The 17663-nt window shown below is 39.0% G+C and overlaps 1 protein-coding gene across 1 annotated transcript in view; it reads right to left on the bottom strand.

Annotated features, from left to right (window-relative positions):
* Positions 1-17663, bottom strand: part of LOC140240604 (ATP-binding cassette sub-family C member 4-like) — a 54181-nt gene that overhangs the window by 8543 nt on the left and 27975 nt on the right. The window contains 14 exon segments of the mRNA XM_072320363.1: positions 480-585; positions 1287-1459; positions 2519-2608; positions 3589-3744; positions 5143-5337; positions 6334-6434; positions 10687-10917; positions 11713-11863; positions 12992-13071; positions 13709-13922; positions 14867-14935; positions 15362-15505; positions 16633-16827; positions 17564-17660. Coding sequence (XP_072176464.1) covers positions 480-585; positions 1287-1459; positions 2519-2608; positions 3589-3744; positions 5143-5337; positions 6334-6434; positions 10687-10917; positions 11713-11863; positions 12992-13071; positions 13709-13922; positions 14867-14935; positions 15362-15505; positions 16633-16827; positions 17564-17660 — 2002 coding nt within the window.

Below are 17663 nucleotides of genomic sequence, written 5' to 3'. Positions count from 1 at the left end.
TATATATGGATGTGATTGAAAAGTACTTCTAAAACTTGCACATATACTTTTACAGTTTCACCGTCAATACCACTAAAGAAGTGAGAAGCAAAATGGAATGAAATGGAAAGTTCTCTGATAAAGTGTAATTCTGGGAATTGTTAAGGAATCTCCTAGTCATTAATTAGTAGACATATAATTATAGTGCCATGACTGCTCTCCTTTAGTACCCAGCCATTATCATTACCCCAATGTTAGCAGGTACTCATTTGTACACCAGAGTCCAAAGACAGATATTGTGAGTACACATCTCGTCCAAAGATGAAAACACAGCGCAGGTTTTGAACCCAAGACCTTCTGCTTACAAATCCAGAACTTTACCCACTGTACCACTGTGCTTCCACCAAATGTTTGCTACATGTATGTACATCACATACAAGAATCTTTTGTGGGATTTACTGAATTTTGTAAAAAAACACAGTGGAGGCAACTTGTCTCACCATTATCCTGTCTGAGTCCATGATGGTGTGCAGACGATGTGCAATGGTCAGCACGGTGCAGTTTTGGAACTTTGACCGGATGGTCTCCTGGATCAGCGAATCCGTCCTTGAAAAGATGGGGTGAAAAAAGGAGTAGCTCAAAATGTTCATAAGTCAAATAGAAAACGAAATTAAAGAAATTACTACATGACGGGATAGTCTACATGACAAAGCAGGGCAAGGATACAATGTGGATGAATAATTCTTGGAGTTGATTTCCAACCAGTACACCTTTTACTGCCTGGTTAGATGTTTTGCATGTCTGTTTGAATGTAAGCCTAACCTCTTGTGTTTTGGAGATAATTCAGAAACCACTACTCCCCCCTACCCCTCCCCCCAGACTGTGAATTAAAATCATAATATCGATGGGTGTCATTAATACACACAGATGTAGCATACTCAATGAACTGCATACACTTTTAATGCTGAAAAATCCATTCCTTACTACCAAATAGCATTCTCCAATAAGATACACCTGTATCTATCGAAATGTGTGCGGACATTTGTTTGCGGTGTAGCACACTTTGCAGCGTTTCTGCATACCTTCCATTTAAAACTGCCTACATATTGTATATTGCAGAGGAAATACAATTCCTAGCATATGTTGCCGTCTACAAAAGAGACATTCTTTACTCCGTTTCAAAGTGCTGAATGAGGCATCAATCACCAACTGTGCCCTGTTTTTCCCCAAAATATGAAAAATAGGTAAAAATGGAGAGAAAATAATGCCTTAAGGACCCTATGAGAAGCACGCTGAAGAATTCTTACCTCGGATCCACATTGGCAGTGGCCTCGTCCAGAATCAGGACTTTGTTCTTTTTTAGGATGGCTCGGGCCAGGCACACCAGCTGCCGCTGCCCCACGCTGAAGTTGGACCCGCCCTCCCCTACCTCCATCTCCAGCTTGGCAGGGTTTTCCCTCACCGCCTGGTGGAGCTGCACCTGCATTGGCAAAGTCAAGTCAGGAAGGGTCAGATGAAACCAAGGATGGGTGTTTGCGAGAGCAGCATAGGGAAAGGTTTATTGCCACTTGGTCTTATATCAGATGGCCTACTTTCCAATTCGTCTAACACCACTACGGCTACACTCATTTGGTCTACTATCGATTTCGTCTAATGCCCATTTGGTCCAATCCTCACTTGGTCTAATGCCCAGTTTGGCTAGTTATTGTTTCGTCAAATAACCAGATGGTCTAATTGCAATTTTATATCCCTGGATTTTTTCTCCCATTTTGTCCAGTAAACCGTGGGTATTAGACGAAATGGGCATAGCTGCCCATCTGGAAGTAGCCCATCTGGAAGTTGACCAACTGGTAATGAGGCTAAGTGGCAATTGGACTAAATGGTCATTAGACAAACTGGTTGTAGATGAAATGGGATTAGACCATATGGGTTGAGACTAAATGGCTATTAGACAAAGTGGGAGAAGACCAAGTGATAGATTACCTGGGGATAGACCTCCCAACTGGTATTCTGTACTTTCCACTCAACACTGCCTGTCGCATGGAGAAGTTCAGAAACAAAATTCCTTATCCTAACTCTAACCACAATCCTATCTCACCTGTATGCCCATAATCCATATTCCAATAATGAACTGTTTTTACTACAAAAAGGTACTTGCAACACTACTTTTTGTTTCCTTTTTTTTTTCTAGTTCTGAAGATACATAAAGAAATAACTGCCACAAAATGGACAGATTTTTAGCATGCACTGTGTACAGACTAGGTCTCGTACCCTAATCATTACTGTGAGGAATAATCAACAAAATTCTCATTAAGTCACAGTCCTGCCAAAGTTGCCATTGCATTGCATACACAGTAAAAAAATACTTAATGCGTACAGTTCACAAGGGTAAGAAGTACAGCGGATGTAAGAAATTACTGGCTTGTTCATCATTTTCCAGAGCATGGGAAAGATTGAACCACACACACATTTCCATGCTCATGCTTGCCACTGACACACTCTAAAATGTCTACAAGATTTTTCCCCATCATCTTCTTACATCTTCGAGGGCGCTCCACAACGCCACATCCGAGTAGGCTGCAAAGGGGTCCAGGTTTCTGCGCAGGGAGCCGGTGAAGATGACAGGATCCTGCAAGTCAACAAAAGGCACACTCAGATGTCATTCCCCAATGCATTCTTTGCAGTGATTTTGAAGGTTTTACAGTTTGTACACTATTCATGCTTATCAGTGGAACTAAATACCTCAGGGCCTGTTTTTCAACACAGAAAGTTACGTGCGTGCTTATCAATTCTTGATTTGCCTGTCCATTGAGTCATGAGATCTTGTCCTTCTGTTATTACTGTTGTTGCATACCTTCCCCCACCCCACCCACATACACATTCAATGGGGCCATACACGCGTAGGCCTACAGTCTGTTTAACAAATTCATGTGGTAATAATGTAATCGCCCCACATATAGGTTGTGGTGCTGAAATAGTGACTACAAATACTATATAATCTATTCCCTTTCTTTTCTCATACAATATTGCTGATTATTTCCAAATATGGCTATCATAGTGCTTACATAACACGATCCAACCATTGCTATGACTTCAAACTACATAAAAGTTGTTACCACTGATACACTGTCAAAAAATACCGTATACACCAAATATTTTGCGAGGTTTTCATTTTTGCAAATTTCGCGAGTCAAATGCTTTTTGCAAAATCAAAGAGACATGAAAATAATTACTTTGATCCTGATATGAATGTGACAAACAAGTATACATTTCTCTATTCAGTACAGTACTCCACGATAGCGAATTTAACCACTCCCGAAAGCGTCACGAAGTCCCGTTTCGCGAGAATTTAGACTCCCTAAATATAAGGTGTATACAGCATTTGGTTTGAAGTCTAATCTAAAATTTGACATGTGGATGAGGTGATAACACTGCATCTGGTAATTACAACATATATAAGTTTGTTTATTTGTTTGCTTTAAAAAAAAAGCATAAACTTGGTAAATTTATTTTCGTTCGCCTTAAGGTATCTCCTTCCCCCTTCTTCTTGCTCGTTTGCAGTGAGCAGTAGTCAGTCAGGAGTTAATAGGATGTTATCCCCAAACACACCTGAGGAATGATGGAGACCTTCTTCCTGATGTCATGGAGACCGAGCTCCGTCGTCTGGACGTCGTCCAGTAGGAGGCCGCCGACAGGTTCAGCCAACCGGAAGAGGGCTGTGATGAGGGAGCTCTTCCCTGCCCCGGTACGTCCCACGATCCCGATCTGAGAACAGAGAAGAGAAGATGACTTGATTTGATTTGATTTGACTTTGGTTTTTTTTGCATAATTCTTATGGTGTAACAAGTGAATGGCAAGAGACACATAATACAACAAGATGACAAAGTATACAACAACAAAAGTGTGATACATATAGGGGACGAGATGAAAGACTTTTGGAAACAAGAAAACACAAATGACTGAACATGAAGAAACATCCACACAGACTTCCACCGATTTACTTTTTGCCACATAGATGAATAACAATGCATCTCTCTGGTAGAGCAAACACATTCAGTCAAAATTGTTTATGGGAATTGTGTATGCTAAACTGCTGAGATGAAGAAGAGAAAGATTAGTACTCAAACTGGTAAACAGCAGTCCTGTGAATGGGGAGCCTTGATATATACAAATCTTACATCCAAAGATCCAGTTTGATTTCTTGGAGGTAGATTGTGGATGAAATACAGGGGGAAACAAAACAGACAAAGCACTGTGGGTACACACCTATGAAACAGTAACATCTTTTAAAGGACAAGTCCACCTTCATATACATGTGGATTGAGTGAATGCAGCAATATTAGTAGAACACATTAGTGAAAGTTTGGGGAAAATTGGACAATCCGTTCAAAAGTTATGATTTTTTCAAGTATCTGCACAGTTACTGCTGGATGAGAAGACTACCACAGTGCATGATGTCACATGTGTACAACAATATAAGGAAAATATAAAGAGAATTTCACACAAAATTTTACTTTTTGAAAAAAGTTTGCATTTCCTCGACTCGTCACTGACGTATGTTAAGGGTTATATTATTCCCCTTGCCTCCTGAAAGAGGGAAGTCAGGTGTTCTTTTATTATGCAAGAAAAGTAAAAATATCTTGAATTTTCTTTATATTTTCTTTATATCGTTGTACACATGTGACATCACAAGCTGTAGTAGTCTTCTCATCCAGCAGTGACTAAGCAGAAACTTCAAAAATTCATAACTTTTAAACGGATTGTCCAATTTTCCTCAAACTCTCGCTGATGTGTTCTATTAATATTGCTGCATTCACTCAATCCACATGTCTATGAAGGTGAACTTGTCCTTTAAATTCACCCCTGACATGAAGCCATTGTCAAGTTCTGGAATTCATGGATCAACCAAGCATCTCATAATATGATAAAGATAACTTTTCTTTTCCTGGTCACATTCAATTTGAATACACGTTGTAGCTGAGAAATAAAGTTTGCAAGAAGCATTTTAAATTTGGAGTTTTCCTGGTCCATTTTGTGCATACCTTAACTTGAAAAATGGCATCGCTGTCTTTTGTGGCAACAACTGACGCATGCTTAAAATGTCAAAGGTTGAATAACACCACACCATCAGTTACAAACAAAAAGTTATCAATGATGTGGAACCTTTTCTTTTGGCTTGATTTCACAAGAGATGTCCTTCAGCACCCGAGGTGTGTCCTTGGAGTAGGCCAGCGACAGGCCGTCGAAGGTGATGGCGCCCTTTGGGGGCCAGCCGGGCGGGGGCTTCACATCCGGCTTTTCTAGTGGACCCTCGGGCTGGAGTTTGGTGTATTCCATCACACGTTCTACCGATGTCATCTGGTGGGACAGACGGATGAGGGGTCATAACACACAGGGTCAAAGGTCAACTGAGGTGAACTTTACTAGTGCAGTTATATCTTACAATATGTACAAGAACAGGCTTTAATACAAATAATAACCAGAAATAGCTGTAATCAATCTTTTCTGCATAATTATTCAGATACTATGTATGTCTGCCTTCATATATACATGTACATATATGTAGCTCTGGCAACAGTCTGAAGAAAAGTATTGACTACAATTACAGACTACAGTGTATGTCTGTCACATATTTTGTATACTGTGGAAATCTTTCAAGATTCTAACCCCCAAAATAAGCACAATCTACTTTCTTTCCTACAAAGTCTTGAAATGGTAGCTTGCTTGTTATGAATGCACTACACCACCTGACTGGCTTGCACAGGAAATTCCTGTCTTTGCCATGTTTTTGCAAAGAAAAGACCAAAATGAATAAAACAAAGAAAGTTATTGTCTTCAATACAATAACGTAATCTTTGACATTTCATTATCAACATGTATTCCAAATAGAATTGAAGTGGTGTACACACAAAACCAAGACAAGTTACTTCAAAACATGTACATGTATCTTACTTGGCTAATATGAATAGCAGTACACACACTACATTATAAGCTTTCCAAACATTATTTCAAAATGGATTCTTGCAAAAAGTTGGAGACATAGAAGTTGGTCAAGAAGAGAAAATGTTATTCATAACAGATTTGATTTATTCAATTCAATACACAGCTCTGTTTCTGATAACTCAACTTACACTCAACAGGCATTTTTGGGGATGAATTACACACTCTGGGCTATTTCAGAATGACATGCAGTAAAACAAAATGGAAGGGAAGATGAAGAAGAGCGATTATTGTGCTTCGCCACAGTACAGTGAAATGCAGATACATGTAAAAAGACTGGATATATGAATGGATTACTATAACGTCTGTCTACAGCAGCAATGACTGATGGCACGTGTCCTTCTGACTGTATACCTGATTTTCAACGAGGGCGCTCTGCCGGACACAGAACTGGAAGATGCCACCGAGGGCGACACAGTTGGTGAGAATGAGGCCCACCTGTCCCGCATCCAGGGCTGCAGCGGGGCGAGTCGGATGGGATGGGGGAAAGTGACAAGCGAGATGGGACAAGCGACAATTGAGATGGATGAGTAGAACGTATTGATGGTACATGTAAAGATCTCAGAACAAGGGACATGCTTCAACGCACAATCTCTGGCAACAATGAGTGATTTACACATATAAAGCAGAAGTGCTACAATGAGACAGCAAAGCTTCAATCTCTTCTCCCATCTTACTTCAATGCAGCAGGGAATAGTCCTCCTCCTTTCTCCCTTTCATTCTTTTTTCTATCCTCAGGTGTTACATAATATACACAGTGGCACATATTTCCAGGTGTCACACTCTGCAGCTAGCAGCTTTCTGTTAACCTCGGTCATGGAGGCTAGAGTTTTTGACAGCAATGATTCGTTTGTCTGTTTGTTTGCAACATTACCTGAAGAGTTATTAAGGGATTTGGATTAAATTTTCAGAAAAAAAAGTGACAATGACACGCAGATTAGGTGATTAAGTTCTGGTAGTGATGGGATCACCGTCTGGATCCAGGAATTTTGCTGAATTTTTGGAAGGACTCTTTATCATTGGGAAATAAAACTGCTTGGCAGAGGACTGTGCTCTCTGAGAGTGTTTTTCTCGTTTGTATTTCTTTCATGCACAAGTGTCAAAAACTGCACTTAATACAAGTAGGACAGGTCCAACCTCAATCCATACATATCATACTCAAGAATACTAACTGTAATGAGGATAGGTGTACACATGCTTTCTTGAACAAATGAAGACAAATGCTAGGAAACTTGTAACCAGTAATCGTCAACTTGACTGAAGATCACCAACTGATTGTCAAATATCATTTAAACAATAACACCTTACAACTTAACATTCCAATTTACTTAATAAATCCTTTCTAATACCTTTGAAGTATATTAGACACAAAGTGTTTTACAGGAAATCTGCTTTTTAAGAAATGCAAGCATTAAGAGAGATCTATTTGGCAAATATTGGGGAAACCACCCGAGCACCATCAAGCACTGTACACCATGTCTACTGCCACACATGAAATGGTTGTACAATGTCATGTAGTTTCCCACAAGTGCTGGGGACAAGTGAATGGGGGACTGAGATTTATCTTTTTCTCAGTTGAATATACACAATATCATGCAATTACCCATCACCGCCACAATTTCAGGCGAAACACATGCATCCAGTTTCTACATTTAACTGTTGAAAAGAAGCATGCTGACTTCTTTCCCTGTGGCTGGTGATATGAGGAGTGGGGTTACTAGGGTGTCAATATGCAGACAACATGAAGCAGAACAGCAAGTACAAGTGTACACACATTTACAAGCAGCAGAAATCTGATGCTGGCTCTACTCGGAAAATACTGTCACTTAACATTCTCTGCATGAAAAGTCTGTGAACTAGTGCTTTTTGACCATATAATTCAGTGATATTGTTTGGATGTGACAGAGAAGTTCAGATAGAGGCAGTGAACTAATGAAATTAAAAGCAAAAAACAAAAACAAAGTAAAGCACACATTTCCACACGCACCCTGTGTACCTTTGCATGCAGAACTGCTTTACGAGTCTAGGTTACAAAAGCAGACAATGTATACCACGTACTGTACAATACCAAAAGTGGATCCCTAGTTGTATTTCAATACATGATGCAGTTGGCATGAGACAGCATGCTGCCCTCTTATTGTAACATTTTCACTACACTCGGGTTCAGGCAACCAAATTCTCTTCTGAAAATTGAATATCTGCAGTGAGACTACAGATTTTCTCATTCAGTTGCATTTCATTAGCTTAATATCTTATCCTATTTCACTATCATCATTTCTTACTTTTATGTTCATTGCTCAGCATTGATCTCTTGCTTCAATATTGTTATATTAATTATTCATTCTTTCAATTATTCACCATTATATATTATTCCTATTATGCACTATCTATCATTTCAATTATTCATCTCTTATTATCATTATTGTAGTAAAAGTTTTTAGCAGGCTATGAAAATTGATGTTATAGTCTATTATTAAAATTCACACTGGTTTCTAGTTTCAACAAGTTTCACACTATAGAGAACATTCATATTGCCTAAGCATAGTGCTCACAGAAATGGACAAGCCTGTGAGAAGCCTGCTAGTAGATATTGGTCTGAACTCATGCTCTCCAGAAACCTGGCTAGATCCCATATACATGTAGTATCCATTAGGATTTCACAATCTTGTAGAGATTGAGTTTACATCTCACAGCATCCTATGAGGGGAATATGTGAATAAATCTATTCCCTGCTATTAAAACAAGTCCATCGACGTCTCTCAAACACTTGATGTTTATATGGAAAAAATAATAATTGATAAAAGAATGACTTACAAGATTGTACTAGTGTGTATCACAAAAACAAAAAGAGATGAAGAGTGGGATGCCTGCAACTGGTGTATGAACACTGTGATGCATAATATAATCCTTTACATCTGACATTTGCACATGTGAATATCAAACAATGTGAAACAACATTAAATGCACTTGTAAATATTATGTATCTCTATGTTTTATTTCTAATCGATGGAAACAGCATGTTCGTTGACTAAGCCTTGAGAATTGCTATTTGTTTCATTTCTTCTATTTTTTATTTGTGTGCGTGTGTGAGCAGTGCAGTATGTTTGATGGAACGAAGAGGCGCATTTGAGAGTCAAACTACATAACATTATACCTGGTTTTCCACTAGTGCACTCTGCCTGACACAGAATTGGAATATTGTCCCAAGACCAACACAATTTGTCAGCATTAGGGCAACCTGGCCGGCACCCAATACTATTAACACAAGGCAAACAAATAAAAGGAAATAATAACAAACACCAAGAACATGATAATGTGACATCTTACAATCATCTATCACTATAATGCCATTTACTACGTAATTATGTCTATTCTTTCCACATGTTCGTATCATTGAATCTTTTAATTGTTTTTTTTTTTCTTGCAAGCAGTTGCTGCACAAGATTCCACTAAGTTCTCAAAGCTTTACAGAGTTAGATGACTATCTTCGAGAGAACAGATGAAGAAGAGGAGAAAAAAAGAGGAAGAGGTGGAAGAGGAAGAAAGGAGGGAGAGGAAGAGGAAAAGGAGGAGGAAGAGGGGGAGGAGGCAGAAGAGGGGAGGAAGTGGAAGAGGAGGAAGAGGAGGAGGAGGGGTGAAAGAGAGGAGGAAGAGGATAAAGAGGAGGAAAAGGAAGAGGAGGAGGAGGAAGAGGAGGCCAAGAAGGAGGAAAAGGAGGAGGAGAAGGAAGCATATGGGGAGCAGGAAGATGAGATTTAGGAAGTGGAAGAGAAGGATAAGTGAGGCAAAAGGGGGAGAGTTGAGCAGGAAGATGAGATTTAGGAAGTGGAAGAGAAGGATAAGTGAGGCAAAAGGGAGCTCTGATTAATCACACAGAGGAGAAACTTAACCCGTTGAGGACGAGTCCCAAGTATACTCAGGCAGGTGTCTATGGGAAATGCGTGTTATAGCAAAATTAGTCCATCCTGAGGGGTTTAAGACTGAATTAAGAGCAGTACAATGTACAACTGGTGACTTTTAACATATTTCTCAGCATCTCTTCCTAAAAGGCAGGTAAGTGGGTACGGTTAGATCGGAGCATATGCAAGCATTTTGGTTTAATACAGTCAGGATCTCCAACAAATCTCACATGGCCTTCACATTTGCACCATGAAACCATACACCCTTCTCCAAAACAAAACCAGAAGCATGTGAAGTATGATACAGTGCACTTTTTTACCTTCATGTCCAAGAAACACAGCCTAATACAGAATAAAATGATGTTAATCTGTTATTCTGCCATTCACTCCATCGGCCTTTTCACAACATCATCTACTATAAATGAACAGATGGCACGGAAATCAAATGTACTGCATCTTAAAAACATCAATTTCTCTGCAACAATTTTGATGAGGAAGTATTAGTCACTGCATGTAGTAGCAGTTCTGCCTTTATATCTACAACTTTGTTTCATATCTTTGTATTGCAACTATTGTGATGAATAGACAGTAAAATTTCTGTCATTCCCTTAAATCTTTTAGAATGTAAGACTTGACATTAAATCTCATAACAGCTCTCACATTCCCATTAATATATTAATGTGCAAATATATAGCTTCAAAACATTCCATCTTTTAGCTTTATTTCTATACTTTACAGAGAGAGTGAGAAATATAGTAAAGAGAGAAACTGATATTAAAAAAAAAGAAAATAGACAGAATAAGCTTACCCGCAGACAGAGGTACACAGCTGAATGCTACAGTGGCTGTAAAGCAGACGACGATGAGGTCCAGGCGAAGGCCAAACCAGCGGTTGGTGGCGATGTACATGAACCAGGCCTCAGAGTGCCGGTCCTGGTAGTTGTAGAACTGGTGCTCGAAGTCCCTCTCCTTCTGGTAGGCCCGGATGGTCCAGAGTCCCTGGAGAGAGCTGGTGGTGTGTGAGAATACTGGGCTCCTTGCTGACAAAACAGAAAGGAATGGGAATTCACAATATCATCAAAGCATTTCAGTTTGCATCGAAGCAAGGATTCTTTACAACCTTTCATTTTAACCCAAGAGACAAAAATGCTTTGATAGGAAGAAAGATGATAAAATCATGCACTCATTCCTGCAGAAATTTTCGCATGCATCTTAATGTCACAAATTTTATGAGAGCCAAGATTCGCGAAATTAAAATGCACACAAAAGTTCTTGCCTACATTATAATGCATTGGTTGCCAGAAGCAATTTCCTGAAATTTCATGCCACAAAAAAGGCCTCCAGCCTCAATTCACAAAAATTTCATGCTGCAAATATTTTTCTTGATTTACAATACACTAAAGACAGACAGATAATGTCATTGGCATCACCACATGGACCAGCAAATTTGTGCTTCTTATAACTTCTTAAATGTCATCTGAGCCAAACAAAGCATATGAATCATCAATGAAAAATCTTTTTCTTCGTTTTAATTTATAAAGAACATGTGCATAGCAAACAAGCATACTAAAAATATAATTTGAATGTGCAAATGTGACAATGAAAAAAATATATGAATATACACTTTGTATTATCCAATATCTTATGGGGAACATGAATTGCAGTAAGACATCTTGCTCGAAAATAATAAAAATCTAATACATTGTACATGTGTGTTTAGGACTTAACATAGTGACAAAGCAATGAGAGAGAGAGAGAGAGAGAGAGAGAGAGAGAGAGATATTAGCAACTGAAAACATCTTATGGTTGGTAAGTGTGAGGAGGAGCATGATTACCAGTCCCATCCAGTCTCTTGATAGCTGTTGTCGACAGGAGGGCATAGCGAGTCAGGAAAATCAGGACGATAAACAGGGGTACTGCTGCAATAATGGTGTAGTAGCTGATGATGACAGTAATGAGCACAGTGCCTACAATTTGTAAAGATATCTGCGGAAGAAAACAAATCAGGAAAAAAAAAAATGAATATTGTCACATATTTCTTTGTGATCTGGTTAAGTATTGGTTAACACTGCTGCCAAGCCTTTCACTCTCCCATCCCTCCCAACCCCCCCCCCCAAAAAAAAAAAATCCAAAACAATTTTTGTATGGTACTTGGCATACTTCATTGATCATGAAACGATAAATGTGTTCATATTACATTAATGTACATTTGTATGTAGGTCATTACCAGAGAAGACATGAAAATAAAAGGTTTTCGCAACTATTTCTGACACATGTGATACAAAGTAATAACATATGATACAGTAATAAACACAGAAGTAAAGAATACATCCATCTTTACATTTCCAAAGCCAAAAAAAAAAATTTACATACTGCAGTTGTAAATGTTCAATAACAAAAATAAATACAGAACATATGAATGTATAGTTATACAACCAGTAAGATGTCATTTATCTTTACAGTGATAAATTATATCTTCCTTTTTTAAATGACACAAGAAAAAAAAAACCCACTGAAACATACATATTTAGATATATTGTAAAACACAATGAATATGGCAAATACACACTTCATAAGCAGCTCAAAGTCGAAAGTGAGCAAAATTTTCTGGGAATCTCATCAGGATGTACAGCATGTCCCCTAAAAATTACAATCGGATTTCCGCATTGATAACTTGATTGATAACATGATTAAACTGTCTGAATGCTATTTCAGGGTCTAAAAATATAACATCTTACCTACACTTTGCAGAAAACCCCATTCAATTTGGTAAAGCGGTCACAGAGAAATGTGGATCATTGTAAAGCATGTCATGAGTCTGATTCTTCCAAGTTTATCACTTGGATGCTCCTGGAACTGCAAAAGTGTGAACACAATGGACAAAACTTGGCAGGAAGGGATTCCTGACATGCTCTACAAAAATCCTCATTTCTCTTTGACCACTGAACCAAATCGGATGGGATTTCCTGTAAGATGTGGGTAATAAGCTATAGCTTCATGCCCTGAAATTGTATTTGGATTGATTCACTATTTTTGAAGTTATTGTTGCAGAGAGTCCTGTTGTAATTTTTCGGGGAACATACGGCATATCACTTGTACTCCAGAAATCTTTACCTGGAGGAAATCAAAGAAAGTAAGAGGAAGCTGGTCGTCCATGATGCCAATGTCTTTAGTAAAGCGATTTTGAATCCTCCCTAGGAACAATATAAACAAAATGAAGAAGATTTAAGAGGCACATCACATGTAGAGAAAGTGTTTCACACTTACATGACGTACATAGGGTGCAGTCCCCCTCCCCCCCCCCCCCCCCCCAAAAAAAAAAAAAAATATATATATATATATATACATATAAATGCATGCAGGTAATATTACATGAATTAAAAGATCTGTCCAAGTAAAGCTTATGGTTCAAAGCCATTGAACATTTCCTCACATGAGAGAGATTTGATTGTATTTTTGTGCAGATGGAATTTGTAGCAGATTTAGACTCACTTAAATCCACAATTTAATAACTTCATTCCTAGCAACATAAGTACCTGTTGTTTGCAAATGATGAATATCTATCTTTTGAAAGAGCATGTCATGAGGCACATGCAGTATCAAATCAGGGCATTCTACATGCTTTGTGTTCAAAAAGACATATATGACTTTCCCTGACATTTTGTTGTACAAATACATGTATGTGTATCAAATACGACATGAAATGATGAAAAAATAGAAACACTGCAAAGAACAACATACAAAATAAAATGAACTACTGCAAATTCTTTGCAAAGGCATGGGGCACAATTTCCTGATGGAGAAAAAGAGCACGATATGATCCTCACTCACCAGTTGGGGTGGTGTCAAAGAAGAGAACGGGTGATCTCGTCACGCTGGCAAACATGAGGTTGTGGAGGTTTCGCGCCGCTCGGATCATGATGCGGAACGTGATGAAGGCTCGGATGATGCCGAAGAACATCATCCCACCGATGAGACCGCCGTAAACACCGGCCGACTGCTCCGTTGTCAGGTTTACGTTCTTAAAGATTGGGTAGTTATCAACCTTAAAGGAAAAAACAGACCAAACAACAATAAAGAAATGTAATATTTTACCTTTTGAAGGTGCCCTAGCACAGGAAAGCTGGAAGACCTCATTACATGTGAGATATACATGTACCTCTATGATGTGACTGAATGCGGAAATAAATCAAATCAAATCAAACCTCTGAGATAACAAAACAATTACAATGGTATGCATGCTTCACATGTATAATGAATAGTTTACTTTAGAGATCAGTTTAAGCAGTACACATTGCAAGAAACATGTAAATGATTCCAGAAACACTTCAAAGATAAATCTGCATTCAAGTGGCTTGCAGGAAAGGACGGAATCAAATAACAGAAATCTGGTTTATTCTACATCTTTCACTCTAAGCAAACCAATTATGGATACAGACCATTATTGAGCTGTCTGTATGTGGAACATGCACATATTTATTGTCAAAACTAAAGGGTGCATTTATTAACTCACTTCTGGTGCAAAATAAAGGTTTCCAAACAACTTTCAGGGAGTTTTGGGCAGTTGATAAATACAAAGGTGTTCTGATTATGGGGTTAGAAACAAGTTTCTGAAAGGCCAAAAAAAAGTGTCATTATAAACGCATTTGAGCCAGAAACGTACAATGCATTTCTGTAGAGTAGAGAAACGCACAGTCATTTTGAAACGCATTTACAGCTTTGAACTGCTCATGCCGCCACTGCCAACTTCACATTTCCACTCCTTAGGTCAAACTGTGAAAAGGAGTTACGCAGTGACAAGGCCTCCCGATCGATTCACAGCAGAGTTCTGATAAATGCAACAACTTGAGAAATGCAAATGCATCTTGATAGTGGGTACTGAAACGTGTTTCAAACATGGGAAAGGTAATAAACGTAGCTTATGATGGACCAATGCAATGGTCAAAAAAATTGTTAATTAATCAGGCACACTGGACAACTCACTGGTACGTTATTTGCCCGCGCCTCCTCCGTGTCTGCCCAGTAGCCGAGCCAATAGTCCGCCATGAGATATATCACCTGTCAGTTCACACAACAATGAAATTCATGTACCCATAGCAACAGATGTATTGCACAATTGAGGACAATGAAGCAAGAACAACCAACAGACACAGTGTTACTGATTCCATATTTGTCATTACTTCTAGAATAGAATTATTTCTCTCTCCTTTTAGAATTTCTGCCGACTTTGTGGTCTAAAGTTTCATGAGTATAATCCACTCTTTGTGTGCTTTGAGTTCTGATAGGCACAGAAACCCCAGAGCATTTTACACATTATGCCTGGCACAGACAGGGTTAATGAATTGAACTGACTAGCCTCTGGCAAAGCAAAGTCTGAAAAATCAATCGCAGAAACTTGCCAGACTTCAAAAAGAAAGCTGATATCAAGCTCACAGTCAATATGATAAAAATAATGTAAAAGATTAGATCCAAGGCTAGTAGTACCTGGGCCCCAAAGAGGAAGAGCATCATCCAGAAGAGAGAAAAGGCATTGCCCCCGGCGATAAAGTACTTGAGGTACGTGGCATAGGTAATGTCCCCCTTGACAGTTGATTCATCCTTGAACAGTTTGCTGGTCTTGGTCTTGGCCTTGCAAATGAAATAAGGCAACATCTTTCAAACACACAAACCAGACAACAAGTTCATTTCGCCATGTGGTGGGGAAGATTAAAACATGATATCTGGAGAAAAAAAGTACTCTCCCTTGTTTAACAGAAGAGATACCGAAAGACTGAAGAACAGTTTTGGGAAACAGCTAAAAAAAAGAAGAAGAAAAACATCAAGTGTCTGTCATAAATTAAATTGGTAGTATTAGTATGTCATCAGATGCATGTAACTTGTACACAGTCATACTTCAGTATTCTCTAGTAAATTGAGAAAATGCGGTTCATTCTCCTTTTTTTCATCTCGGTACATTTTGTTTTTGTTTCCTTGGCAGAGGGAGGGCACTGATGAGTGTGAACACACAGATCTTTCCACAAGCTACACTGTACATTCACAAACAGCAATGGCTCTAGCCTAGCCTAGCCTACATGTAGACTAGCCTATTTGCATTGTGCTGACCAAATGATATTACAGATTGACTGCTTGGTAAGATTACACTTGTAATTACGCTTGTTTTTTATTCCACAGAATCAGGACATTTCATATAGTAGTACATATAACAAACCAAAAATAAATACATGCTTTTATTTTTGTGCTAGCCTCTGGTAGCGCAAAATGCACCAACCTTTCAACACTGCGAAAAAGTCCACTTTTGTAGTACAGCTACACTGTATGCGCACATTTCCTCCCCCCCCCCCCAAAAAAAAAAAAAAAAAAAAAACTCTCTCTATTCACCACCTTGGTCTCACCTAGCCGATAATCTAGGCAGAGGATGCAGCTACATGTATATACATATGTCTTTGCTGTTACGCTAAACATCTGATGTGGCGAGACTATATATCTTTGGTAAGCGATACGTCTGATGAAGCAAGACTATGGACAGTGGAAGCATCCACTACCTATATCCACTCATCTTGCTTTAGTCGCTGTTTTCTTACTATTGACTATGAATCAGTGGCAATTTTCATGCACATCCACTGTTCATATGTAGTCTCGCCGCATCAGACGAATCACTTAGCCAAGACAATAGTCTCGTCACATCGGCCGTTGGTTTAGGGTGACAGTAAAGACCATAACTCCATCCTCCGCCTAGATTATAGGCTACGCCTCACCTTCTCCTTGGTGCTGCTCCGGCGAGAAGAAGATGACCTCTTGAATGACCCCGAGGCGACCCTGGCCAGCGGAACATCGCTGGTGTCTGTCTCGTCATCGTCGGAGTCTTCAGTTTCCGGCTGCTGCATTAGACGGGAGAACTCCACCCCCTTCTCATGCAGCTCACTCAGGGTTCCCACGGCCTCCATGTGACCCTTTAAAAAAAAACATCGCAATGGGAATGAAAGACTAACTACAGCTGTGGGTCCTATCCGAGATTACCAGATTTATTGTGGGATGTACAGTATCAAAGAGAAACTGCTGCACAAAGAGATACACTTGTATGTTTTGAACATTTAGCCTATCACATTACTCAAATATTTCTCATTTCAACATTGGTTGGATGTGAGATGATAGATATGTGAAGCTTTTGGAACTGCTGGGAGATGCAATACACATACATGTACATAACAAAAAAATCAAGGAATTGTTTACACACTGTTTTATGTAATGCTCTCGATGCTAATATTCATGTAGAGTAAAAATCAAACTTCAAATGAAATCTTTCATGGAATCCCATTTTCTCTGCTCAATATTCCACTATGAAATCTTTCTTGCAACAAATATGCTATGTCATCATTTACTCACTTAATGTTCGACTTTGCACACCATAACTGTCCCAATTATGTCAAATATTTGCTTCGTGTGATGTGTACTTGCGTACATGTACATGCATGTGCCTTATCAAATTCACTAAACCTTACAAAGCAGAAAATTCACAGCACATTGGTGGAGGTCCCTGCAGTGCTGATTTCCATGAAAAGGAGGTCCTGGAGTTTTCATAATTTTAGTATAGAAATGGTAGGCTAAATCACAAAGTGTGATATAAATATGTGATACATGATGGCATGCAAAGAGTTAAACTCATCTCACTCATCTTCTTCCACTCACCTCCTTGAGAACCAGAATCTGATCTGCTGCACTCAGGAACTGGAGCTGATGGGTCACCAGGATGCGAGGTTTGTCAGCTAGATACTCCATGATACATCTT

The sequence above is a fragment of the Diadema setosum genome, chromosome 17 (genome assembly GCF_964275005.1).
Source record: "Diadema setosum chromosome 17, eeDiaSeto1, whole genome shotgun sequence".
NCBI classification, from domain to species: Eukaryota; Metazoa; Echinodermata; class Echinoidea; order Diadematoida; family Diadematidae; genus Diadema; species Diadema setosum.
The sequence above is the reverse complement of the archived record's forward strand: the minus strand, read 5'-3'. Positions and strand labels throughout refer to the sequence as shown.